The following is a 27,836-nucleotide window of genomic DNA, read 5'->3' as shown; positions in this document are numbered from 1 at the left end:
AAAATGAATATATTTATAAAATGAGTAAAATAGTATTAAAAAGTTACTTGTTCTTAAAAATTAAATAACAATATACAATGAGCATTATTTTGATCAAATTGTGCTTTATTACATAAATAATATTATCATTTAATAAAATAATATCTAAAATCTAATCTTTAAAGTTTCGTTTTATAGGTAAGTAGTTAAAATTAAATTAAATGTAAAATGTACACATTTTAAACATTTGAAAAAATCTAAACATAATAATGTTTTATTTATACAGTTATAAAAAAAGGACAATAGAGATTGGAAAATGGTATCATCGCAGACGGCAGAGTACACTCATTGTTATTGATGCACATGTACGTAATAATTAAACGCACTGTATATAATTAAATTGCCGCGGCTGCAAGAACTTCTACGGACTACGTCCATCTTTGAAGCGCCAATGCAGAATGATCAGTACGCCAATGTGTGAACAGGAATCTTGATATCCTTCATTTTTTCCCAACACGTTGGCCCAACGCCTTGGCCCCATGTGTACTGCCGCTATAAGACATCAAATAATAATATTGTTTGATGACAATTTTTTTTTAATGAAATGCGAATTTATGCTATAATCGAGATGTTATTTCTAGTATTTCTAGCATTTAAAAATTATCGAAAGAAAAAAAATTATTTATTACTCGTTAATCTGCGCATTCTATTTGCGTCTTATAAACACATATATATATTCGTGTAAAAAACTAGTGACGAGGTAAATGGTGCTAGATAAACACGAAATAAATAAAGATATCATTTTATTAGTCGATAGGAGATGGTTATTACAATGTTTTGTAAAAACAAGCAGCATATAATAAGCGGCACGCACCTGTACTACAAAAACATTCCAGTGCAATAAGACAGGTACGTTATATAAATAATTTGAAACTTCCACAAACTGACCACAAATGTTGTACACACAGTTGTACTGAATAAATAATTTTAATTTAATTAACATGTTATAGTGAAAAAAACAAAATTTTGAGCTATGAAAATTTTAGCTCAGCATTAAACCAACCTGTGAAACCAACTTTGGTTTATTGCTCTTTGTTTTGTTGCTCTAACTTTTTAAATTTGACACTGGCAAATAGTTCAATAGCAAATTGCCATATAAAACATATAGAACTACGATATAGAATGACAATTGACACTTGACAGTCGACAGAGGTTAAATGTTAATTGGCATTTGATTTGGCGCCAAACCAAACTGTGTTTTGCTCAAAGTTGTTATAAAAGTTATAAATTGGTAAATAAAGATTACCGATCAGAAAAACATACAGGTGGTTTAAGTAAGTTAAGTGCATGATATAAAATGGCTAGAACAAAAGCATCAGTGGGTGCAAAAGGTATAATACATTGTAAATTTTTCATAAACATTTAGAAACAGATTTCATTGTTTTGTACAGTACCAAATTTGAAATTATCATAATATTGTAACTAGCGATCGTTAATGTAAAACAAATGCATTTGTATTTATTATATATCCTCTTTTTCGTTTATTGAATAGAATAGACGTACATAATTTTGTGGTTATTTTATTAAATGATTAAAGTGATTGTGTTTGATTGAAAAGTTACACGCTTGTTGGGTGTGTCGACATAAATACATAATACATATATGTTATAGACTGCAGGCCCATGTTGAAAAATTTATGGGTCATTTGAACCACCAGGTGACCTATCTAGAACGATATAAGAGCATAAAATAATAAGATTCAGCACTATGACGTCATTGAATCGCAATATGTGTTGGTAAGCGCATAACTTGAGAATGGCTGAACCGATTTCATTAATTCTGGTGGCTTCATTAATAGGATGGTGATTGGAGAGAAAACATAATGTACCACGGGCGAAGCCGGGGACCACTAGTTGTTATTATTTATTTATTTATTTGTTAATAAAACATTTTCTATTGCTTTCAGTATCGGCAGGAAAGAGTAGCAAAGCCAGATGTAGTGTAGCACCACCCACAAGTAGCAGCAATTCTTCAGGTATAGTCCTACTTATATTATAAATGCAAAAGTTTGTATGTTTGTTGCTCCTTCATGCAAAAACTTCTGAACTGATGATGAAATTTGGAACACACAGAGGGTATTACACAAATCGACCTAGTCCCACAGTAAGCTCAATTAAGGCTTGTGTTGTGGGTACTAGGCGACGATAAATAAATACTATATTATATATATATATATATATATATATATATACGACGATATTTAATAAATACATATATAGATAATAACACCCAGACCCAAGAACAAATAATTGAATTCATCACACAAATATTTGCCCTGACCGGGGATCGAACCCGGGACCGTCGGCTCAGTAGGCAGTTACTTTACCACTGCGCCAACCGCGTTGTCAAATCTTGAATTGCCACAGATTTTTATCCGGTAAATCCCACAGGAACAGGAACTTTGCGGGTTTTCCTTTGTCTCTAAAGCTTCGAGATCTTTTTACTGTAAGACAGTAATGAGAAACCATTTGAATAAGTGAAGTCCCATGTCCCCTAGTGGGGTAAGGAGCAGATGCATCATACATCTGTTTCACTGATCGATTTTCTTTAGGCACAAGTAGGTGATCAGCCTTCTGTGTCCTGCCAGACCGAGACATTATTTTTCTTCGTCTCCACCGGGAATCGAACCCAGGACCGAATAGTGCTACGCTCACGCGTCAACCACTGTACCAAGAAGGCGGTTAACCGTTTGAATACTATGTATTAAATTTCCAGTGTTATACTCAAATCTATATATATAAAAGAAAGTCTGTATGTTCCAACACTTATAACTCGAGTTCTGCTGAACCAATTTTCATGGTTTTAGATTCGTTGGATTTGTCACGGCTAAACTGTACATTATAGGGCGTGGAGTTGAGAGTCGTAAATTTTTTTGTGGTTAGCTATTGTCCTATAGAACCTAAATCTGAAATTTCACACCGCGAAAACTTTTAGTTTTTGAGTCACGAATTTTTGAAAATCGGAAAATTTTACTCCATTTTATCTTTGAAACGTGAACTTACTGTTATGACAGTGTCAAATTGACATACAGCGATTGTCAAACGCGTTTCATTTCAGGTAAAACATTTCTATCTAACAAAAAAAATATTATAATTTAAATTTTATTTATGAAATTTGTATATTTTTAACAACAACATTAAAAATAATTATTATTAAGTATATTTTTTGTAAAATAGATTAAATAAAATAAAATTATGAATATTCGCAATTTATAATTTAACAACAATATTAATTGTACGCTTTGTACCGTGGAACAAAACAATAACGACGTCATTTTCAGTTACCGTTCGTTTGCCGCCTTTCAGTCGAGATCGTTTCGTGCGTACTCCTGTTAAGCCCTAAAACTGTACAAAACCATTAAACTTTTACTTTTAGTATACAAATAGGTAGCGAGGAGCGAAGCGACGAGCGTGTTAGGTTAACATTTGAACTGCCGCACGAGCCGAGCGAGCGAAGCGAGCGTGCCGCGGCAGCGGCCGGCGAGTGCCAGAAGCGACTTTAGGGCGATTCCCACTCAAACAAAAAAAAACTACAGGTCAAGAAACTTAAAAGAAAAGCAGTTTACTATGAAAAGTCCCTTTATCGATTAGACACCTCAAAATAATGAAGTTCAGGGAGCATGTTTCAAAAATTTAACCATAATGTCTATTACATTAAATCTGTCATATTTCAAATCAAAGAGCTAATGCAATATTACTAGTATTGAAAACTATTATTGTAAAGTAATAATTAATATTAATTGCTTCAGATCAATGTGGAACTGGAAAAAAATACATGCTAGGGTTGGACTAAAGCAAAGGGGGCGCAGGACTTAGAAAATTTTTGATGGAGTTGGTATTATTATAACACCTATTTATTATGGTTAGGGAGCCAGGTGCAAATTTGGTTAACTATTTCCTCTCAAGAGATAATTCGTCAGACGCATGAGAGTATAGTATTATAAAGCCTCGTGAACGTCAGCTGGCGCTCTGTTGGGGGGGTGAGCGGTTGTAGCCTCCCACGCACATAGGAAAAAAAATACATTCATTCATTCATTTCCTCTCAGCTAAAAATTTGTCAAATTGAAGCTAACCCAATATCTCAACGAAAAAAAATAGTCAGCTGGTTACAACATGGTGTATTATACGTCAGCTGGTGTCTCGAACATGAAAGTTAAATTTAAAGAAAAATTTATTTTCCGTTATTTCCTCTCAAACAAAAATTTACCTGATGATAGCTTATATGTAACTGTGGATAAATATATATGTCAGCTGGCTGTATCTTGGTGGAAAAACCGTCAGCTGATACGGGAGGCTACAACCGCTCTTCCCCCCAACCGAGCTCCAGCTGACGTTCACGAGGCTTCATAATACTATACTTTGATGCATTTTACTAATTACCGCTTGAGAGGAACTTGGTCATAAAATCTGCTGCTGGCTCCCGGACCATTATTGTTTTATCGTAAAGATTACGCTAATAAAAGCATGTTTTGTTGGGGCAACTTTTCTCTAAACTTGATAATTACCAAGATACATGACGGATTGTAAAATGTAATTTTTTTCAATGATGGAATATTATGTATTCAATATTAAGCTGCGAAAGTCCGAATCTAGCTAAAAAACGTTACGCTAAAATAAGCATTGCATTATCATAAGACTTGCCACAGAACCGAAGCTGTCAACCCCGAATTCCACGTGGTCTTGTCTGCCCTACCCCTAGAGTGTATGTAAAAAGCCGGAGGCGCGGAGGGAGAGCAGCCCTCGCCCGCCGTGACAAAGCTCGGGAGCCGTGCGGAGCGGAGCGGCTGAGGCTGGTCGCTGAAGGCGACCAACAAGCCGAAGCTGCGAAGCGGAGTACGGGCGACCGTGCTTTGTCACGCAAGGGCGGAAGGGCTGCACTTCCCGTAGCGCCGGAGCTAAGGCAGTGTCTGACACAATATAAAAAAGACATGAGGAGATAGGGAAAGGGTTAAGTTAGGTTTTATCATCAATCTTTGAGGGCGAATATCTCGGCCATTTTTGATTTTAGAGAAAAAGTTTTTTCTATAAAACATGCTTATTTAAGCGTTTTGAATAAAATTTCTAAGTATTTTATGATTCCTATACAATTTTCACTTTAGATCATAAAATTTTTAAGTCCTTACTTTGCGCCCCCTTTGCTTTAGGCGGACCAAAACTTCATTTGTAAATATCTCGAAAACTATTAATTTCCGCGCCCCCCCCTTTACAGGGGAAGTTCCTAGTACCCACCCTCCCTCTCTCCACCCCCCACTACCCCCAAATTCCACGCCCTATAATGTACAGTTTTACCTTTGTCTCCGTCCAGAAAAGAAGAATAAATCATAAAAACAACAAAAACTAGACGAATAAATATTTTCCCAAAATTTTGATTTTCGTACATGTCAATCATTAGTTGTCAATCCTGTCAAATACGGAAAATAATGTTTGACATTCATGCGTTCAAAAATGTATTATGTGTAAAATAATAAAAAATTATAAAGGGTAAATAAATATTGTTTGTATTTATTTTAAAATCAATTATTAAAAAGTGCAATAAAAGCAGATACATAAAAATTCCTCAAATGTTTGTGTTTACGCGTGTTTTCAGAAATTAATAAGGTATTTTTGGTGGGGAAACTAACCAAGAAGTTTAGTTCGATTAAGGCTGCAGTCTAGCAAAATTGCGTTTTCAACAAGTTATTTGACAATTTTTTCCCGGCTAATGAAATGATAAACTGAATTTTTTTTTCTTGTTTATCAATAAGTGTTATATACGCAATGCGCGTGAATTTTTCCACATTTATAAAGTTACTTTATGTTACCTTAATCAGGCCTTCAAGATAAGTCTCTTTCCCCCAAAGACATTTCGAGCTAAGTTTGTGCACTCACTACGTTGCAACCGATTACAATTTACACAATCTGATCAGCGCATTATTATCCTTATATAGTCGTTATTAAAAACTGCTGAATACAATTGCCGAAAAACTTATGATTTTCTTAATTAGAACGTTATAAATTCATTAAATTTCCCATTTTTTGCCTTACAAAATCTATTGATAAATACTGCTAAAAGTTATTTTTTCCATTAATTTATTCGAGTTGGTTGAAGACCAATGAGTATTAATCCTTTAAAAAATTTTTTTTTTGAATTTTGATAATTCTTTAAATATTAAAAAAATATTTATAATAATTAGGAAAAATCCTAGCGAATTTCTTTAGTCGCGCTCCTTGGGCCGGAGCGTTCTGACGTGTGCTCTACGCTCGATTTTCCTTCATACCGAAGTGAAAGTTGCTCTACTTCATTAAATTTAATATTTTTGTTAATTGATTATTTTTATCTTAGTTTTGTGCAAATATTCGTATTTTTAAACATTTGATTTCGATATGGAAAATAAACGAAAAAAATACGCGTGTAACTACTAGAAAAAAAATTATCTTCGAACATAAAGTTAATGAAACCATATGTTAATGAAGATTGCAAAGGTGATTGGCAACAATTTCTTTATTTTACGGGGTGTCAGTAAAGGGATGTTTATTTCTTTAAAACTAAAGTAAGCTCATAAATTTTCTTATAATATAATTTTTTTGAAGTTCCAAAAATGTTTATTTTTCGTTTGAGAAATACGAAATATAATATAAACTTGTATTGAGAACTTGAACTTCCCAAGTTCATCCGGGGAAATCCCCATACGGGGAAAATGATTTGTTTACTCCAAAATTGATCCGAGGTGTTTTAACTTTTTCTTCTAGTCATTTTCAACGTAGCGGCATGTTGTTTGATTATTAATTTTGTAACTTAAATACAGGATTTATATTCTGATCTTACAGACGCGCTGACAAATTTAGTCCACCATTTCTAGTTTAGTCTACCAACTCTAAGTACCAATATTAAAACGAATAGATCATCATCACATCATCAAAACTCAGATGTAATGGAAGATCACAATAACATAGAAAATTCAGTGAGTGTTGAGAACTAAACAAACAGAAGTAACAGAGACGCGAAGAATAAAAAAAGAGGACGAAAACGATAATTCGTTGATGCTTTCCCTTTTCGACGTATTGTTAGGGTACATCACCAATCTGCAAAAAAAACAAAACTGATGATTCCCAATTGCTGATTAAAAATGAAAAACAAATAATCGACAACAGTGGTGAAAATTTGCTGATCACAATGAAACATCCTTCAGTGGTAGCAGATTTACTCATTTCAAATGTATCGGTGAACAGCGTAAAGGAGAGGAGGACAGGAAAACATTATGAATGTGGATGGTGGATTGTATACAGGGTGTAATCGATAAGTATGTGCAGGCGATTATGACGTTATTATTGCAGGTATCAAAAAACTTAAAACTGATATCGAAATTACTTTACCTAATGAGCAAAATGACAATAATAACTTTTTAAAAGTATAACGAGATATATCTAAAAAATTTACTTTATACACTCCCATATAAAAAAGGGAAAATGGGACTAGTAGAAGTTAAATGTCTAATTCCGGCAAAAGACATGAATGCGGAAGATGCGGTTAAAAAAAATTTAATATTTGAAATAAAATGCAAAAAATAACACTTTTGTCATAGATAAGAATCATGACTATTTTTTCTAAATTCAGGGACAACTAAACGTTGCAGAAGCAGAAGTCTGCGTATTTGCTGTTTGGACTGGAGTGAATAATTCGTTAAAAATAGAATATATAAAAAAGTATGTAACGTTTAGGCAAAATAAAATGATGGACCATTATCAAGATTTTACATAAATTGCCTACTGTCAGAATTGATTGATTCGAGACTTCAGCATTCGATGCCCATCAAGGACCCATCCTATATCATTCAAGCGATTGAAAAAAAAGAGATAAATCCAGTGCAACCGATAAAGCATCAGAATGCTAGCAAAAAATTTATTAGGTTTATCAATATAAATCTATATATTACACATAATATAATAAATCTGTAGAAGACGCGAAGACTGACATCCGCGCGGACGGAGTCGCGGGCGGAAGCTAGTCAGAAATAAATATCTTTTGTTTTCATTTGCGTATTTTTCTATTTTATAATTTTTTAACACAAACATTACATTTTTTTTATTATATACAAAATTTGTTTATCCGTTTTATTAGTTAAACTGAACAACTTTCACTAAGAAACTTAGGTCGAAAAAAATGTATAGAGTTATACATTTTGTATGGAAAGCTTATTTTTTTTTATATTTCGTCCAAATTTCTTTGTAAAAGTTGATCAGTTATATAAACATGAAGTTGAAGATATCAATAGAAAGTATTCGCAAATTTTGTGTACTGATAAAAAAAAATCACCCGGTGTAATTTTCACGAAAATTGTATCAAATTGTCATTTTTGGTACTTATTACGAATATTAAATTATACATAAGAATGATTTAATTTTTAAAAATTAAGTGGAGCAACTTTCCCTTAGTATATTTGTATTATTTACATATAGGATGACAGGATGCATTTGTTTGCACTACTAGACCAAGCCCTTAAATAATAAAAAAATTCTATAAAAATGTAAAAATTCTGACAATTATTTGTTGCGATTTCGTCGACTGCGTCAACAATATTGCTATCAAATTGCTATAAACAAGCTAAATTGCGTTTTGAAGATTACATCCATTTATGCAATGCAATTAGCACAGAAGAAGGTGCAGAAAATGTTGGTCTATTGATTATTTTACCGGCGACATACACAGGTAGCCCAAGTGAATATGCGCAAGATGCAATGACATAATAATATGTTCGTCATTATGGGCGGCCAGATTTATTCATTACATTTTTATGTAATCCGAAATGGATGGAAATTATTCAACTGCTGCTTCCCGGACAAATATCAAGTGATCGGCACGACATCACCACACGTGTTTTCAAGCAAAAAAACCGATCACTGATGAGTTACATTAATGGAACACATCTTTGGGATTATTCAATGATGGATGTATTCAATCGAATGACAACAATCTGGCTTACAGCATGCACACATTTTAATTTGGTTAGTCGAAAGGATTCGGGCAGATAAAATATATGAGTGTGCGGGGATTGCTAATCCTGAAACCGATCTAGACCGACATAACGTTGTTATCACGAATATGATTCATGGACCGTGTGACACCATCAACCACCAATCACCATGCATGGTTGACAGTGAGTGTACCAAAAGGTATCCACGAAAATTGATGGCAGAGACCATCACAGGCAACGATGGTTACCCACTGTATCAGCGTCGATCGCCCAATGATAATGGTAAAATTATTATCACAACTAAAGTGAAACGAAACGATGGCGTGGTCGATAACAGTTAAAGAATGAAAAGAGCTAATCCATGCTGCACAAATTATTAAAATTCAGTCATTTTTCTCTGAGACGTGTTTGAAGTAATAAAATAAAATACTATTACATATCAATCCATATAAATATTTATTTTGTATCATTGTATTACGTTCATCAAAGCCTAAATTAGTTCAGCTAAAAGGTAACACAACATTCATTGACAGGGCGGTACAAAGTTCGCCGGGACAGCTAGTGCTTTATAAAGGAGAAATATTTAAAGAATGAGAATCTTCACGAAACGGGATTCGAACCCGCGTCTTTTCCATACTGTGGCAACACCTAGAAACTCTGCCACCAGTAGCAAAAATTATTATTAGTACTCAGAAATAAAAACTAAACTATTCAGAAGAAATCTTAATATATATAAATCTCGTGTCACAATGTTTGTCCTCAATGGACCCCTAAACTACTTAACCGATTATAATAAAATTCGCACACCATGTGCAGTTCGATCCAACTTGAGAGATAGGATAGTATAAACATGTAGGTACCACGGGCGAAGACGGGGCGGACCGCTAGTTAATTCTAATTATAATCTAACTGGTGAATAGTAAAACTATTAACTTTATGGTCTACAATAATTAATTATATATTCATTAATTGCAGGTGGCGAGAAATCATCCAGAAATTATTCAGGAGGCAACCCAGTGTGTCCAAGAGAAACTCCCAAATGGCAGAAACCGATCACTAACTTCTTTATAACAAATCAAACAAAACCATGTGATGATGGCGAAATTGGTAAGTTTATACTACTAATTGTAAACTAGCTTACCGCCCGCGGCTTCGCCCGCTTTGTGTAAAACCGAATACGTTATGCACGAAAACCTTGTGTAGTTTTAAAAGATTTAATTTTAAGCATACATCGAGACAGACGCGGCAAGTGTCTATCACTTCTTCACGCCAAAACCCTTGAACCGATTTGGATAAAACATGTAACAAATATAGTTTGAGTCCTGAGAAAGGACATAGAATAGGTTTTATCCCTGAAATTCCGTAGGAACGGGAACTATGCAAGTTTTCCTATAACTACTTGAGTGAGCAGCTAATGTTTAACTAGTTTTCCAAACATAAAAAGGCGGTAATAATAATTTATATCATAATCTATATGTACTAATATTATAAAGCTGAAGAGTTTGTTTGTTTGAACGCGCTAATCTCGGGAACTACTGGTCCGATTTAAAAAATTCTTTCGGTGTTAGAAAGCTCATTTATCGAGGAAGGTTATAGGCTATATATCATCACGCTACGACCAACTGGAGCGCAGCCACGGGGGTGAAACCGCGGGGAGCAGCTAGTAATACATTTTTATTTATTTTTTTATTTATAGCCTTTATTGCCAATACAGGTTACATTTTTACTTATTAACTAAAATTAAATTGCTTTGTGTGTGTTGGCGTGTCCTTGTGACACAAAGGCCTCTTCCAACTTCTTCCACTCGCCACGTTCTTTTGCCTTCCGTAGCCAGAGCGGCCCTGCCACTCTCCTTATCTCATCCGACCACCTTTTTCTTTGTCTTCCTCTTTTTCTTTTAGCATCCACCCTGGGAGTCCATTCGGTTATCACCCTTGTCCATCGGTTTCCCTTTTCTCTGAGCATATGCCCTACCCACCTCCATTTAAGAATCCTTGTCTTTTTCACAACATCTTCTAGTTTTGTTATGTTTCTTATATCTAAAGCTCTTTTTCTATGTTTTTTTGTATAACCTAGTATACTCCTCTCCATAGCTCGTTGGCATGTTACCAATTTTGTGTCATGCTTTTTTGTTTTAGCCCAAGTTTGGCAACCATAAGTTAGTATTGGCAAAATGCAGGTGTTAAATAGTTTTCTTTTAATTGTGATGTTGTACTGTGTATTTTTAAATATTTCTTTCAGCGACCAGAATCTTTTCCAAGAATGGGCAACCCGTCTCTCAACTTCATGTTCCATCTGGTCGCTGAAAGCTATTAGTTGGCCTAAATAAATATAGGAATTGACATATTCAATTAACTTATCTTCTATTGTAATTGGGGTTCGCACTCTATTTGCTATAATTTTGGTTTTTCCATAGTTGATCGATAGTCCCACTTTTTTGCTTTCTTGTGCCAGTTGAAGAAGCATGGTTTGCAGGTTTTCAGGGTTATGAGATATGAGTATGATATCATCAGCAAATCTGAGATGATTTAAATTTGTTCCGTTAATGTTTATGCCGAAGTTATCCCAGTCTAATTTTCTAAAGATTCCCTCTAATACTGAGGAGAAAAGTTTTGGTGAGAGTGGGTCTCCCTGTCTCACGCCTCGCTTTATAGGGAATACTTCACCTTCGGTTTCCAGTTTTACTCTGCCTGTGCTGTTTTTGTATATATTCTGTATGATCCTTATATATTTATTGTTTATTCCTTGATTCTTCAAAGCTTCCCATATAGATTGGTGTTCCAGTGAATCAAATGCCTTGTTGTAGTCCACAAATGCCATGTATAGTCGATAGTTGTATTCATGACTTTTCTCGATCAACTGTTTCACCACATGAATATGATCCGCTGTAGAGTATCCTGCTCTAAACCCTGCTTGTTCCCTCGGTTGTTCTTCGTCGAGCTTTTTGGTAATACGGCTAAGCAGTATCTTCGAGAACACTTTATATACGTTCGACATCAGGCTAATTGTTGATGTCAGTAAAAGTTGGACAAAAACCCAGCGTCTGAATTTCGTTCCTTTCTGTTGCAACAAAATCTGCACCAACTAGTGAAAGAACCGACACGCATATACAAATCATCACAGACCCTTTTAGATCTATTCATCACAGATTCACCAGAAATTTGCGGAAACATCAAAATCGTCCATAATCCCTCCTTAAGTGATCATGGCCTCGTTGTATGTGAATGTCATATAAAGAAAATTAGCAAGAGCTCACAATATAGGTACGCGCGTTTGCTAAAAAATATAGACCCAGAAGCTTTTGACAAAGATTTAAAAGCCTTACCATGGAATAGTGTACAGCTAGAAACGAACGTCAATGAAATGGCGAATAATTTCAATCAGTTGCTAATTTCCCTCTTCGATAAATACGCACCGTTAAAGAAAATTAAAATTACTGACACACCACGTCCCTGGATTACTGGTACAATAGTAACTATGATGGATCTTCGAAACAAAGCACTAGAAAAAGCACAACGTAAGAAAAATGACACTTGCTATCGGTATTATAAAGACCTCAAAAATCTCGTAACAAGCGCTATCAAACGCGAAAAAACTGCATTTTTCACTTATTACATTAACAATAACGTTGATAAACCATCTATTATGTGGAAATATTTAAGAAAAATAGCGATAACTGGTAATGCAGCTAAAAGATACACCATTCCACAGCATCTGAATAATGCAAATAAAATTCAAGATTCTTTCATCACAATAGATGGCTATAGTTCAGCGGACAGGAACTTGATTAATTACTATAATAGTGAATGTTGTAGCAACCGTGAATTTAATATACAGCCATGTGAAATTGATGATGTTCGCAAAATAATCAACGGGATATCCACAAACGCTGCTGGACACGATACGTTGACAATTGAAATGATACGAATGACCCTATCAGTTACACTGCCCGTTATCACTTCAATGATTAACGTGTCTATTTCTGAGGGTATTTTCCCGGACTGCTGGAAAGTTGCAAGAATTACACCATTACCTAAAAAAGATATAGTCAACGATTTCAAAGACCTACGGGCCATTAGTATTTTACCTGTAATGTCAAAAATAATAGAGCGTATAGTGTGTAATCAACTTACAAAGTTCATTGAAAAGGAAAATATCCTACCTCTTGTCCAGTCAGGGTTCCGAAAAGGACATGGAACGGCAACAGCTTTAGCACAAGTCACAGATGATATAATATCCAACAGTGACGAAGGCAATGGCAGTCTCTTGGTTCTTTTAGATTTCACAAGAGCATTCGATTGTATAGACGTGGAGATGATGGTGGCAAAGCTCAAATACTATGGGGTCAGTACGAATGCATGTAAATGGTTTCAGTCCTATTTAATGTATAGAAAACAGTACGTTATTATACAAAATGGCGACAACTCCGAGAGATCGGTCGATAGAACACTGTCCCGTGGATGTCCCCAAGGTTCTATACTAAGTCCTCTTTTATTCTCTATATACACAGCAGATTTGGCTAAACAAATAAAAAATGGCAAGATTCATTTATACGCTGATGATACTCAAATTTATTATCCTATAAACACGAAAGATCCGAAATGTTTAGAATTGCAAGTAAATAACGACCTGGAAGTAATTAATGTGTGGGCCAAAAGAAATGCGTTATTGCTTAATCTCAGTAAGACGAAATTAATGATATTGGGCACTAAAACCCAATGCCAAAAAATAAAAAAACATGATTTAAAAATTGGGTTAGGCAATATACAAATAGCTCGGGTGGATTCAGCTAGAAATCTAGGTGTTTTGATGGATGAAGAACTCCGATATGAGGATCACATTAATCTATTGGTGAGGAATGCTTTTTATAAACTCAAAGTTTTTTACCAATTTCGAGAGCATCTTACGGAGAAAGCCAGGGTAACACTTACAGAATCACTGGTGCTATCAGCCTTCAACTATTGCGATACGGTGTACGGGCCGCGACTCTACGGTAAAACCGAGCGCGCCATCCAACGCGTCCAAAATGCTTGTGCCCGCTTCTGTTTTGGTATACCGAGACGCGAACATATTACACCGTACCTCAATAAAAAGGGCATCTTAAAGATGAAGGGAAGACGAGAGCTTCATCTAGCGGGCCTAGTGTTTAAGATTATTAGAACTGGTAAGCCTGTTTACCTGTATGAGAAACTGTCGTGGGCTAAAGATTCGCATGAACTAAATACACGAAGTAAAGCAGATAATAAACTGACCATTCCAAAACACCGATCTACAGGTTTCAGAGGAGGGTTTAAGTTTTCTGCCACTAAAATCTGGAATGATCTCCCTCCCCCACTAAGATTAGATATGGCATATGTAACTTTAAAAAAAAAACTCAAGATCTTTTTAATAAAAAAACAGATTAGTGGTGATAATTAAAAACTCAACCTCTTTAGCGTTGAATATGTATTTGTGGTATTATGTATAATATGTGAACGTAACATAGTAGTGAACTGACGATTCCTTTTTATTGTATTGTTTTTCCGTTGTTATAATATATATATATATATAAGTATATAGTAGATAATTACGTAGGCAGATTGTTGGCGGCGAACCTCAACTCCAAGGCCAGACTGAAAATCAGCGCTGTAGTAAGTACTCTCGAGTCAAACAGCATAGCTGAGTCTGGGCCTTTTGCCACAAAAATACTTTTTTTTTATTTTCTTATTTTTGTTTATTTTTATTTTCAATTTTGTTATTAGGTTAAGTAGATTTTAAGTTTTTTTTGTATCCAAATTATTGTGGCAATAAATACATTTCATTTCATTTCATTTCATTTCAATTGGGCGATAGTTACCTATTTCAGATCTGTCTCCTTTTTTGTGAATGAGAGTAATGGTAGTTGATGTCCACTGTATGGGGATGTATTCAGTGTTCAGGATGTTATTGAAAAGCTTAGTTAGTCTTTTTGATGTTTCCGGTAGTGTAGCTTTCATCATTTCGTTAGTGATGTTGTCTAATCCTGGTGCTTTATCATTCTTCTGGGATTTTACTGCATGTTGAACTTCGCTTTCAAGAATTTGTGGGATGTCTTCTGTACAGTCTTCGAGGCTTAAGTTGCTATTTAGTTGAATGTCTTCGGTAGAGTATAGAGTCCGATAATAGTCTGTAGCAATCTTGAGGACTGGTTGTCTCCTTGTGATTTGTTTGTTAAATTTGTTTTTCATTTTTGGGATCCAAATCTTTTCCTCTTTTAGTTCTCGTAATGCCTTGTTTATGCCTCCTGTTTTCGATATGTGGTGTTTTATACGTTCAAATCTTCTATCAGCTTTGTCTTGTTTAATTTTACGGTTAATTTCTTTGCTCAAGTTATTTATTTCTTTTAATGTGGCTTTGTTTCTTCTATTTCTAAGTAGTAGTTTCCTTTTCTGAATAAGATCAATCGTCTGCGAGGTAAGTGGGTTTTTGTTTATTTTTTCCTTAATTTTTATTTTATTTAGTTTATAAATCTCATTTATTTCTGAGTTGTAAAGTTCCTGCATCATATTATCTAATTCTTTGAATTGTATATTCTTTGGAAGTGCGTATGTTACTGTTGGGTTGTTTTTCTGATATTTTCGTTGTTTCCTAGGTTGTTTGTTGAATAAACTTGCTCTGACCATGCGGTGGTTGCTGTTAAAGTTAAAGTTATTTATAACGTTGACGTTTTTGAATGATTTAGGTTGATTGGTTAATATAAAGTCTATTTCATTTCGATAGGTTCCGTCTGGTGATATCCAGGTCCATTTTTTGGTTGACTTCTTCATAAAAATACTATTCATAATAGTTAGGTTATTTTCGAGAGCTAAGGTTACAAGTCTTTTACCGTTTTCACTTCTCTTTCCTGTGCTATATTTTCCAACAACATACTCTTCGCCTTGATTCTGTTTTCCTATTTTGCCATTAAAATCTCCCATTACAATAGTATTTTTATGAGCCATCTGTAATGTAGCTGAAAGTTGACTATAGAATTCATCTTTAGCTGTTTCTTCTGCTGCTTCTGTTGGTGCGTATATCTGTATTATAGTCCAGTTATTTTTGTATCCCTCAATGTGTATATTAAGTATGGCGATTCTTTCGGACATGCCTTTGAACTCTAGGATTTGTTTTTTAAGATGCTTTCTTACCATGAATCCTACTCCATGTAACCCCTTTGTTTCACCTATGTAGTACAGAATATATTTATCATGTTCTTCGATTTGGTTTCCTAATCGTCTTACTTCGCTCAGACCTAATGTACGGTTTACGTATTACATCGAATGTGGACTGTATTTAGGTCGCGTTATAAGCTGCTAAGAATGCTATGATATTATGGGACAACTGGGAACACTTTAATTATCGCTATATAATTATATATACTTCACGCGGATTCGAGCGGATAGATTAGCACTCGGGCGCTGCTATGGAAGAACTGCGTTTTCCGGCCGGCTCGGCCGTCGCACGATAATAATGCTGAGGCAGCTTGACCTCATTTACGTTATTGCTCAATAATTGTCATTAATGTAATGTAACTATGGATAATAAGTAATTTAAAATAAAATATTTGTTCGTTGCTCGAACATGCTCCCGAGGCCCACAGAAGATATATATAAAATTTTATAAGTTTGGAAATGTTTGTAATGCATAATGATTATAGTTCCACCACTGATTCACTTATAGCAGAGCGTTTGTGAGCTATTGGAGACGTCGACCTATCGCTCCTTTTAAATCGCCCACTTGCCCATCGTCTGAGCCTGTTTTGTTCGCATGATACTTCACTACACTCTCCCCGCTCGGGTAAGGGAGACGCACGAACACTAGTAACACTTTTTTGGTGCACACACACACTAGAATCGACACACTCTTGGGGTATTGTCCGAGACTGAATAGTTTGTTGCGCTGCTGGGACGCTCTGCTGTTGCGCTGCTGGGACGCTCTGCTGTTGGGCTGCTGGGACGCTCTGCTGTGGAGTCGCTCGACTCCTTCGCCACCACACGAAGAAAAAGATGCTTGCTAATATTGCTAGTGTTAGTGTTCCATATGACACTGCGTATTGGTGTAGGTCGTGTTTTGAAATACCTAAGGTATCCGTATTCTCGACAGCGTTTTTCATTATTTTTATTTTCTTCCCAAGAGTTTTTAATGATGCGTTGATATCTTCGTCGTCGGAGTAGTTTTCGATAGGCAGAGCAGAGTTAATCAGATTGTGAATGGGATTTAATTTGGTTTCTAATATGTCGGGTTTCAGATATAGCTTGTTTTCAAGTTGCTTAAATGAGTACAGTGTGATATCTTGTCCCTTTATTATGCATTGTTTGTTTAGTGATATAAGCCCGGCCTTGCTGACTTGGCGCGACTGTATGTCATCGTCACATATAATGCGTATGTATGCAGTATCGCATTGAAAATATAAATATGTAGTTAGATCGTGTAATTGTATCCAACTACTTTTGCAGCTGTTTATAATGTAATTACATTTATTATTTTTTAATTCGCAAAAACGTTCATTATTGCTAAAGCTTATTATGAGACCGTGCAATTGGCAAAAATAAATATCATTCTGGTTTTGGCATGCTTGTAGCTCGGCTAATGTTAATGTAATGTAGGCATCTCTCTTTATGTTTATAGAAATATATTCCGCTATTGGTTTTATACTTATCATGTTGCTGTTAACTTGCTTCGGTATGGGTATCAATCTATATAGTTGGAAGTTGTCCCGGCTAATTAATGGTATGAGTATTTCAAATATAAAGAAGTTTTCGGTAATTCTAGCTTTTACCTTTATCAATTTATAGATTTTATACAGGTCTGTATGTATGTTCTCTATGGGTAATGTGACGTCCTTGGGAATTTGACTTGATATAATTTGCAGCTCGTCGCGTAATTGCTTTGGTGACAATAAGTGTACATTTATCTGGCCGTGGTAAATTTCAGTGGTGGTGTCCAATAGAGTATCTTGAATTCTCCGTAAATTCTGAATCAAATTGTTGCACGCTATTGCTGATAAGGTCACTTCCTGAATGGTCTCAATTTCTGATTGGATTACATTTGTTTTATTGTTTAGGATAATTAAATGTCTGTTAAAGATTTTGTACTGCGTTTCGATGGTTTTTTCAGTTCGCTTTAATATGTTGAATTCGGCTTCTATGACTGATGTTTGGTTTTTCCAAAGTTGGGATATATGATTGGCGTTATTTTGAATGAGCTCGATTTCCTGTTCATATTTCTCAGCAAAGCTTTGATCAAGTACTCCGAATAATGAATTAGCCACTGAGCCGACCGCATTGAAAAGACCGCGCCGGGTTCTTGACCGCGCGTCGAAATGCTGATTCAGTAACAGCTGGTTGTAGTATTGCAGTTCATTGTAATCGTGACGTATTTGTAACAAGATAGTCTGGCAGTGATTCGATTCATTCATATTAGCGCAGGTTTTTTCTAAGTAATCCGATAAAAGATCTGCCGCTGTGTTCCCTTGCCAATATGGAGACATGTCAAAATATGCGATTAGCTTCCATTTGTCCCTAGCTAGTTGCATTTCGCCCATCGAGTCAAAGTATATGGATAGATTGCTTTCAAGCTGTTTTAACTTATATTCCGCTGTAGAGTACGATAAAATGCTCATAAAAAATATTAATGATAATACGACGCTTACAAGTTTTGAAGGAATATTTTGTCTGATTCGACTTTTCTTTCTTTCGCTTTTCAATTCGCTGCTGTTGTTTTGAATGATTTGACTTTCCTTTCTTTCGCTTTTCAATTCGCTGCTATTGTTTGGAATGGATATATTATTATTTTGCTGATGATTGCTTTTTTCTTCGAGTGGTAATAATGATAACTTTACTACTGGCCGCTTTAAGATTCCATTTTTTGTTTTTAATGTAACGACTCTTACTAACCCGTCGCTTCCTGGATGGGTTTCTACTACTCGGCCCACTGGCCACTTCCCGGCTGGCATAATATCATCGTGAATGGTCACTAAATCCCCTATTTTAAGGTTCCTTTGAGGTTCTAACCATTTGCTTCGAACGGTCAACTGGCTGAGATATTCATTTTTCCAACGTTTCCAAATATCATTAAAAGTTTTATTTACTAAGTACCATCTGGTCCTGGCATCATGTGCTATTTCTATTAGAGTATTCTCCGCTCGCTGATGTAAGAAATGTGAAGGTGTTAAGAAATCTAAATCTTCTACGTCTTCCGTAATTGAACATAAAGGCCTTGAATTAAGGCATCCTTCTATCTGGGCAAGGATTGTGCTATATTCTTCAAAGGTTAAAGCTTGCTCTCCCACTACTCTCTTTATATGCTGTTTTAGGCTTCTTATCGATCTTTCCCAAATTCCTCCTGCGCTAGGCCACGATGGACAGTTCCAGTGCCATTCTATCTCCATTTCAGTGATTTCTTTGTAAAAACTATCGCTAAAATTGCTTATTAATTCATTATATTCTTGTTGTAAAATTTTATTTGCTCCGACAAAGTTCGTGCCATTATCTGAATACATATGCTTTGGGGTTCCGCGTCGTGCTGCCATGCGTCGCAGAGCCGCTATGAAAGTTGTGCTGCTAAGGTCAGAAACTATCTCTATATGTACCGCTTTCGTAACCATGCATATGAATAACGCTATGTAACCTTTCGTGGTTTTAACTCCTCGACCTTTATTAATCTTGACGTAGACGAATCCTGTAAAATCAACTCCTGTATGATAAAATGGAGGAGCTGGATTAACACGATAGCTAGGCATATCTCCCATTAGTTGATGTAATTTCGTAGGCTCTCGCTTTTTACATGTGATACAGGCACGAAGTTGCTTCTTTGTTGCTCGATATCCCTTAACTATCCAGTATTTTTGCCTTAAAATTGAAACAGTAATTTTTGCTCCACCGTGAAAAGAAAGTTCGTGTGCTTCGTTTATAAGTAGTTCCGTTAAACGTCCGCTATATGGAATAATTATTGGATATTTCATATCTTCGCTGATGTTTGCATTCTTTAAACGACCTCCAACTCTTAAAATACCATTTTCATCTAAAAATGGATTTAAGCTTAATAATGCACTATTCGATCGTAATTTATTTTCCTTTTTTAATTGCTCTAAATCAGCTGAGAATTCAGTCGATTGAACATATTTAATAATTGCCGTTTTAGCTTTTCTCACGTCTTGTAATGTGAGATACGTCGGCCTTTGTTTTAATGACGGTGTAATCGCTCGTAATATCCATGCTAATACTCGTACTATTTTTATTAATGAACTATATTTGTTTAATAAATTATCTATTATGCTTGATGTGTATGTTTTTTGAATGATATTTACTTGTTTTCTTATTTCTAAATTTGTCATATAATTAGTGTGCTGCTGCTTATTTTTAAAATCTGTACTCAATAACCATTCTGGACCTTGCCACCATAATAAGTTTTCTTTTAATTGTAATGCTGTTTGACCTCGACTCGCTGCGTCAGCTGGATTTTCTTTCGTTTTTACATAGCGCCATGATTGAGGTTGCATTGTTTCGTGAATTTTCTTTACTCGATTTGCTACAAAGGGCTTCCAACGGTCGGGATTGCCGTTAATCCAACCAAGGGCTACCATTGAATCGCTCCATCCATAAATTTCAACTTTCGTGCTGCTGATGCTATTTTTTATTTTATTCATTAATTTTGCTAATAACTCCATGGCACATAATTCTAATCTAGGTAAAGATACTTCCTTTTTATTTGGTACTAATCTGGATTTTGCTGCTATTATTATAGTTGAGATTGCGCTATTTTTTACGACTCTGGCATATATGACGCATGCATAGGCTTTTATTGAGGCATCGCAGAACCCATGTAATTCAATTATGCTATTCTCATCACATTTATACCATCTGGGAATTTTAATACATTTTAACGTATTTAGTTCATTTTTTATTTTTATCCATTCGCTTTTTATATCTTGGGAGACTGGATCACGCCATTCCAGATCTGCTTGTAACCATACTTTTTGAAATAAAATCTTAATTTTTGTTGTAAGCGGCGTCAACCATCCTAATGGGTCAAATAGCTTAGACATTTCCGATAATAATTTTCTTTTCGTTAACTTTGCTGAGTTTTCATATAATACGCTATCATAGTCGAATACAAATACGTCACTAATAGGGTCCCATTGTAGGCCTAAGGTTTTCGGCGTGTTTTCCGTTTTAAACATAAATGTTGATTGCTCGTCTCGTTCTTTGCTGATTATGTTTTCAATGAGGCTCTTATCATTTGCAATCCATTTTCTCAATAAGAACCCTGCTCCGCTAAGTACATGATTCACCTCCGCTATTTTTTGCTGTCCTTCGCTAATTGTGTGTGCTCCCGAGATGTAGTCATCCATATAAAACTCTTCTTTAATGCTTTTTGCTGCTTTTGGGAAATTATTTTGCTCATCTTGTGCTAGCTGATTCAACGTCATAATTGCTAAGAAAGGTGCTGCTTTCGTTCCGTAAGTGATAGTTGTTAATTGATACGCTTTTATAGGCTGGTCTGGGCTTGATCTCCACCATATCTGTTGAAGTTTTTGGTCTTCTTCTTTTACTAATATTTGTCGATACATTTTTTCAATATCAGATGTATAGGCGTAACGGTATAGTCTCCAATTGATAATGATACTTTGTAAATCCTTTTGCATATTGGGTCCCTTGTGCATAACATCGTTTAAGCTGTAGCCTGTCGTGGTTTTTGCTGATCCGTTAAATACGACTCGTAGTTTAGTGGTGCTGGATGCTGCTCGCTGTACCCCATGATGTGGTAAAAAACATTGTACGCTTGAATTAAATGCTGCTAGTTTCATGTGTCCCAGTTGTATATATTCGCTCATAAATTGCTTGTATTGCTCCGATAATTCATGCTGCTTATTAAGTTTATTTTCTAAATTCTTAAATTGTGCTAACGCTAGTTTTTCAGACGATCCCAATTTTTCTAACGCTTGATCCTCCATAGGTATGCTTACTTCATAACGTCCGTTTTTTAATCGCTTTGTAGTTGCTAAGTAATAATCTAAACACTGCTTATCTTTCGCTGACATATCATTTTGCTCTTGTATATCCTCTATTTTCCAAAAATCTTGAATTTCTTGTATGTGATTCAAAATAACGTTGCAGTGGAAGGTATTTATACTGCCTCCACATAATAACCAACCCAATTGCGTCTGCTGTGCTAGTGGTTGTGAGATTTCGCGGCCTCGAATGATCCCATCTAACATAATATATGAATAAATATCTGCTCCAAATAAAATATCTACTGCTCGGCTTTTGTTAAATTCTGGATCTGCTAAGTTTAAGTGCGCTATACATTTCGACCAGCCGGGTTTTTCAAACGATCTATTAGGTAGATTTTTTATAAGATTAGTCATAATGAATGTATCGACGTTGAAGGTAAAATTGTTATATATAGATTGGCAATTAATCTTGAGTTTTCCACGACAGTTGTTTTCTTGGCCCCCTACACCAAGGACGATCCCTTTGCTTTGCTGACGTTTTAAGCCCAGTTGCTGTGCTGCTCGTTCGGTTATGATACTAATTTGAGACCCTTGGTCGATCAGTGCTCGCATAATGTGCTGTTTGCCATCTTTAGCTGTTACCTTTACCAATGCGGTGGCTAAAAGTACTTCAGAATCATCTTGCTGAGACATATTCGATTGATTTTTGGGACTGTAATAGACCTGTCTTTGGGTGTTGCTACCCATCAATTTTTTATTTCTAAAATTTTCGCTAGCTTGCTGCTTAAAACATTCGTGTAATAACGTGTGATGTGCGCCAGCACACACATGACACCGCTTATTCGAAGTACATTGACTTCCATTGTGATCAAAAATGCAATTAATGCAAAACCGTAGTTGCTTAACCGTTTGTAGTTTATTCATAAATGATAATTTAATAAATTGTGGACAATTAGTGAGCGCGTGTTCGAAATTGCATAAGGGGCATTTTTTCGCTGAGGTGTGCATTGACGTCAGTGACCTCTTTACTTGGCTATTAATATTAATTCTATTTGAATTAATATGTATGGGTTGTCTGTTCGTTGCTAATAATTGGTTTGATGTTCTATGATATCTTTGTTCTGCTGCTGAATTTTGGTTTCTTCGTGATGATTCAAGCGATGTAAATTTGTTTTCAAGAAAATCCAAAAATTCTTGTAGTATAGGGAGCTCTCGAGAGTTTTTTAATGATTCTACGTATTCAGAATAAGTTTCGCTGTCTAATTTTTGTGATAATAAATGTACCAATAGCGGATCCCAAGTAGTTATATCTACGCCCAGGTTTTTTATAGCGTGCAAGCTTTCTAATGTGACGTCATGTAATTTCTTGATTGCTATATATGATTGCTGCTGTATATTAGGTAAATTGAGAAATATGTTAACGTGCGATGTAAAAATTAGCTTTTTGTTATTAAATCGATGATTAAGGATGTTCCAACAAACTAAATAATTATCGGAGCTGATAGGCAAATGCTGTATAAGGCGCTCGGCTTCCCCGCTTACTTTAGCTTTCAAAAATTGCATTTTTTGCGCGTTCGATATTGATGTATTTTTATGTATAGCTTCATTGAAAAGGTCTTTGAATGATACCCACTGATGATAATTGCCAGAAAATGTCGGTATATCCATCTGCGGAGTTGATTTATCTCTATGACTTGTTGCACACATTTTCGAATTTATAGCTCTCTTTGTATTGATATATATTTTTTCATGCTTAGTAAAATTAATTTCGTACGCTTCATCTTCCTCTCCAAGTTCACCAACTATCTCCCAATGTAAATTTTCCACCGCTGACCATCGATTGTGGAGAATACGAAGGGAGTCTTCATATTCCCACTTCTCCTCCAAATTATTCACCTCAATGTTTCTTACTGCTCTGATAAATGCTTTAAAATTGACTTCCTGCTTTCGAGATAAATCGTCTAATTTGCTGTTGGTCCCCCGTGATTGAAATGTTGTAGACCTAGGCGTCGTTTGAGATTCTAAACCGGATCCTCCCGCTTTCGGCTCTAGATGGGCTTGCTTTTGTAATAAAAAATTATCATATGCTTCACTGATCGCTTCCTTTGTTCGAATATAAATGTCGTGAATGTTAATAAATTCTTCCCGCATAAAATATTGATGCTGTGTCGATTCATATTTTAAAAGCTTTTCATGATTTTTCTGACATTCATCCCATAAAGATTCTAATATATCTAAACGTTGTCTGCAATATTCGATACTCTTACGCTCTGCACTATCTTTTTTAAAATTCGCTAATAACTTCTTTATTTTGTCCTTGATCTCAAGTTGGACCGTATATAAAGCTTCCATTGTAATATAAAATAATCAAACGGTAGAAATAAAAAATAAAATGGAAAATTCTTACTTGGCTGTCTCGGATACGGTCGACGTGGCTACGTCCCCGGATACCTTAGGTTGCTTGCTGTTGCTGGCTGACGTGGCGGTTGACGCGTGGTGGCACGTGCTGGTGACGTAGGCGGCTGGCTTACGTCTTGCTGGTTGCTGGTTGCTGATTCCTTGTTGCTAATTTCTGATGGCTATTTGCTGCTTGCTGATTGCTAGATGCTAATTTTTGGTCACTGATCGTCTGATGCTAATTGATAGTTGCTGATTGCTAGATGCTGACTGCTGAATGCTCGATGCCAATTGCTGGTCGCTTAATACTGATTGCTAGATGCTGATTGCTAAATGCTAGTTGCTGGTCGCTTATTGTTGCTTGCTATATGCTAGATGCTGGAGGCTAGATGCCAAGTGCTAGATGCTAATTGCTGGTTGCTAGATGCTAGTTGCTAGATGCTGGATGCTAGATGCTAATTGCTGGTTGCTAGATGCTAGTTGCTAGATGCTGGATGCTAGATGCTAATTGCTGGTTGCTAGATGCTAGTTGCTAGATGCTGGATGCTAGATGCTAATTGCAGTTCACGGATTGCTGATTGCTACTTGCTATATGCTGGTCGCTGATAAATAATTTCTGATTCTGCTAATTCTGCTGTTCTGTTAATTTCTATTCCGCTCGAATGCTGCTGCTAGATATTCTGATAGGGGGTTTTGCTGCTGGTTGGCTGTACTTTGCTCGGGGCGATGTGCGTGGCGACACGTGGAGCTGACGCAAGCTCTTTTGTGGCTTGAAAATGCTGGATTTTGTATCTCGTTAAAATGCTTATTTTGGCTGCTGTTGAATGATATGCTGCTTGCTTGTAGTTATAAGATAATACGCTGAATAAATATCACGGGGGAAGAAGGGACACGTGGATTTCCGGTTCCACGTCACACTTTACACTCGCGACGCGGCACACTTTTTTACGGTAATCCGGCTCGAAAATGTACGGTTTACGTATTACATCGAATGTGGACTGTATTTAGGTCGCGTTATAAGCTGCTAAGAATGCTATGATATTATGGGACAACTGGGAACACTTTAATTATCGCTATATAATTATATATACTTCACGCGGATTCGAGCGGATAGATTAGCACTCGGGCGCTGCTATGGAAGAACTGCGTTTTCCGGCCGGCTCGGCCGTCGCACGATAATAATGCTGAGGCAGCTTGACCTCATTTACGTTATTGCTCAATAATTGTCATTAATGTAATGTAACTATGGATAATAAGTAATTTAAAATAAAATATTTGTTCGTTGCTCGAACACCTAAAATATCACATTTAATATCTTCTAAAGCTAGTTCAAGTTCCGTAAGTTTTTCTGGTGTCCTTAATGAAAGTGTATTAAAAGTGGCTATATAAATATTTTTAAGTTTTTCTTTATTTTTATTGTTCTTCGTTGGAAGGTAGTGGTCGTCTTCCCCCACGGTGACCAACCGGCTTAGGGTGTGTTCTTTAGTAGTTGTTTTGCATAAAGTTGTGTGATACTGGGTTTGATTCCAGGTGCCGGTGGTCGTTACAAGTTTTTTGGGATTTCTGAGAGTGAAGCTGACCTAGGTCGTTCAATAAAGTTAAGGATAGTTGGTTTAATTATGTTTTCCTTTGCAGCTCCTTTAGAGTTTGTAGCCGTTGTATAAGCTGTGACTTTAGTGTTTAATTTTTTCTGAATAGATTTAGGAGAGCCCGAGGCTTCCCTTTTCCTCTTGTCTCTTGCTTGGTCTAATGGTTTCTTCACTATTAATTTATCATATTTTATAAAGGCTATGTTTCCCTTCTTTCTTTCTTCCTCCACCTGTGGTTGTAGTAACTTCCGTTTTTCCAGCGTTTCTTTCGAGAAATCTTCCTTTACATATATGCCTTGCGGAAGTCTAGCTTTATTTTTCAAGATTAGATGTTTTTTCCATGTTGACGTTACTGTCACCACAATGGGGTGATTTTTGTTATTAATTCTCTTCCCAATTCTATAAATGTTACTTATCTCCTGACTGTCTAGATGCGTTCCTGAATCGATAATAGTTTCTTTAATGTAGTCCACAAGTTCTGCTTCCGATTTGCCAAATTCGTCAATTCCAAAAAATACTAAGTTACATTTCCTTTTATCCTTTTCGATTGCATTTAATTTTAACTCCAACTTTGATATTTTAGATTTAAGTTCAATATTTTCTTCGGTTATTGTTTTGATTCTCTCATCTATAGCAAACATTATGTTTTGCGTTACTGATTCGGTTATGAGCGTGACTTGTTGGTTTAATTTCTCGTCTAATCTTGACCAGAGCAACTCCATACTTTTTTCCATTATTTTTGTTTTATTTTTTTGTTGTGGTAAATACCGAGTACCTTGTGTGGAAATTATAATCTGTTACTGGCAACACGGAGTTGAATGTCTGCTGTCACTTTGGATGACACCTGACAATTGACACTTGACAGGTTTGACGGTATCCGTTAGGTTGGTAGCACCTTTATGTTTGAAGTGATAATTAGTTTTTAGGTTATGATATTCGATCGTAAAATTGAGATTTATTGATGAAATAGATGTAAATTTGGCACTGTTCACTTTCTGCAATTATAGTTTGATCACTAATTCGGACGAACTTGTGGTGAAGCAACTCTATCTTTCGCAGTGTACAATATTATTAATTAATATTAACGGAGCAGATTTCGCGTACGTGTTTACAATTCGATCACCGGAACCGGAAAAAATAATAAACAACAATTTTAATATTTACAATATAATTACCGGCTAGTAATACATAAGAAACAACAATTTTAATATTTACAATATATATTTCTTATTTTGCAGCTGGCAGTTCAAAATCAAAACCAAAAAGGAACATAATTCATTCAGACGACGAATGTGACACTGAAGAAAATAACGAAAGCAAAGAAAACCGGAATGAAAGGAAAGACGATGAGAATGAAAGCAAAGAAGTCGAGAATGAAAAGAAAGAAGGTATAGAAAGTACAGAGAATAAAAGTATAGAGAATGAAGCTGAAAGTCAAGAATATGAATGTAGTCAAAATTACGAAGATTCGCCGCCAAAAAATAGAGAATTAGATGAATCTATTGTTCTAGAACATCTTTCTGGTGAAAATAGTCATAAATTGGAGGAATATTATACAAAAGATAAAGGAAAAGGTAAAGGAAAGAAAAGCAAAGAAGACAATAATAACAGGGTATCTTTTAAACGACAGTCTGAGGATATAGAATCTCCGATACCTAAAAAGATTCGAGTTAATTAGACCATTTGTAAAAAGACATCTTAATTTTAAAACCATTAACTTTAGTCTCTTTTTTTATTTATGTAAGATATTTAAAATAAGTTGGTATTTTCTTTTGCATTTTTTATTTATTTTTTTACTGTATTAATTCTTGACAAAACCTTTAAATTTTAAGCAAGAAATATTTGTGAAGGAAAAAAAGCAAGTTTTATAAGCGTCAATTTTCAATGAAAACTGAAAAATGATATTTTT

The 27,836-nt window shown here is 35.5% G+C and overlaps 2 protein-coding genes across 2 annotated transcripts; one reads left to right on the top strand and one right to left on the bottom strand.

The window, feature by feature from the left end:
• The first annotated feature begins 1,219 nt into the window (after window positions 1-1,219).
• Window positions 1,220-27,836, top strand: LOC149895315 (uncharacterized). The gene is made up of 4 exons (XM_090118695.1): window positions 1,220-1,370; window positions 1,946-2,014; window positions 9,965-10,096; window positions 27,166-27,836. Exons 1-4 carry the CDS (start codon window positions 1,337-1,339, stop codon window positions 27,603-27,605), a joined length of 675 nt encoding a protein of 224 aa, XP_089974821.1. The 5' UTR covers window positions 1,220-1,336; the 3' UTR covers window positions 27,606-27,836.
• LOC149895316 (uncharacterized) lies at window positions 14,797-27,058 on the bottom strand. The gene is made up of 2 exons (XM_090119028.1): window positions 25,633-27,058; window positions 14,797-16,238 (listed from the first exon to the last, which is right to left on the bottom strand). The coding sequence occupies exon 2, from the start codon at window positions 16,135-16,137 to the stop codon at window positions 14,797-14,799; it is 1,341 nt and encodes a 446-aa protein (XP_089975154.1). The 5' UTR covers window positions 16,138-16,238; window positions 25,633-27,058.

The sequence above is a fragment of the Colias eurytheme genome, chromosome 31 (assembly GCF_061535395.1).
Source record: "Colias eurytheme isolate Ceu_HAF_F1 chromosome 31, ilColEury1 Martin Lab GWU primary, whole genome shotgun sequence".
In the NCBI taxonomy this organism is placed as follows: Eukaryota; Metazoa; Arthropoda; class Insecta; order Lepidoptera; family Pieridae; genus Colias; species Colias eurytheme.
Note: the sequence above shows the minus strand (reverse complement) of the source record. Positions and strands in the feature narration are given on the sequence as shown.

Bases quoted from the DNA above. Each gene is read 5' to 3' on its own strand.
- LOC149895316 (XM_090119028.1), bottom strand. From the start codon at position 16,137: ATGGTAAGAAAGCATCTTAAAAAACAAATCCTAGAGTTCAAAGGCATG.
- LOC149895315 (XM_090118695.1), top strand. From the start codon at position 1,337: ATGGCTAGAACAAAAGCATCAGTGGGTGCAAAAG. The intron at 2,015-9,964 runs GTATAGTCCTAC...CATTAATTGCAG, and splicing joins AAGTAGCAGCAATTCTTCAG to GTGGCGAGAAATCATCCAGA. The intron at 10,097-27,165 runs GTAAGTTTATAC...CTTATTTTGCAG, and splicing joins ATGTGATGATGGCGAAATTG to CTGGCAGTTCAAAATCAAAA.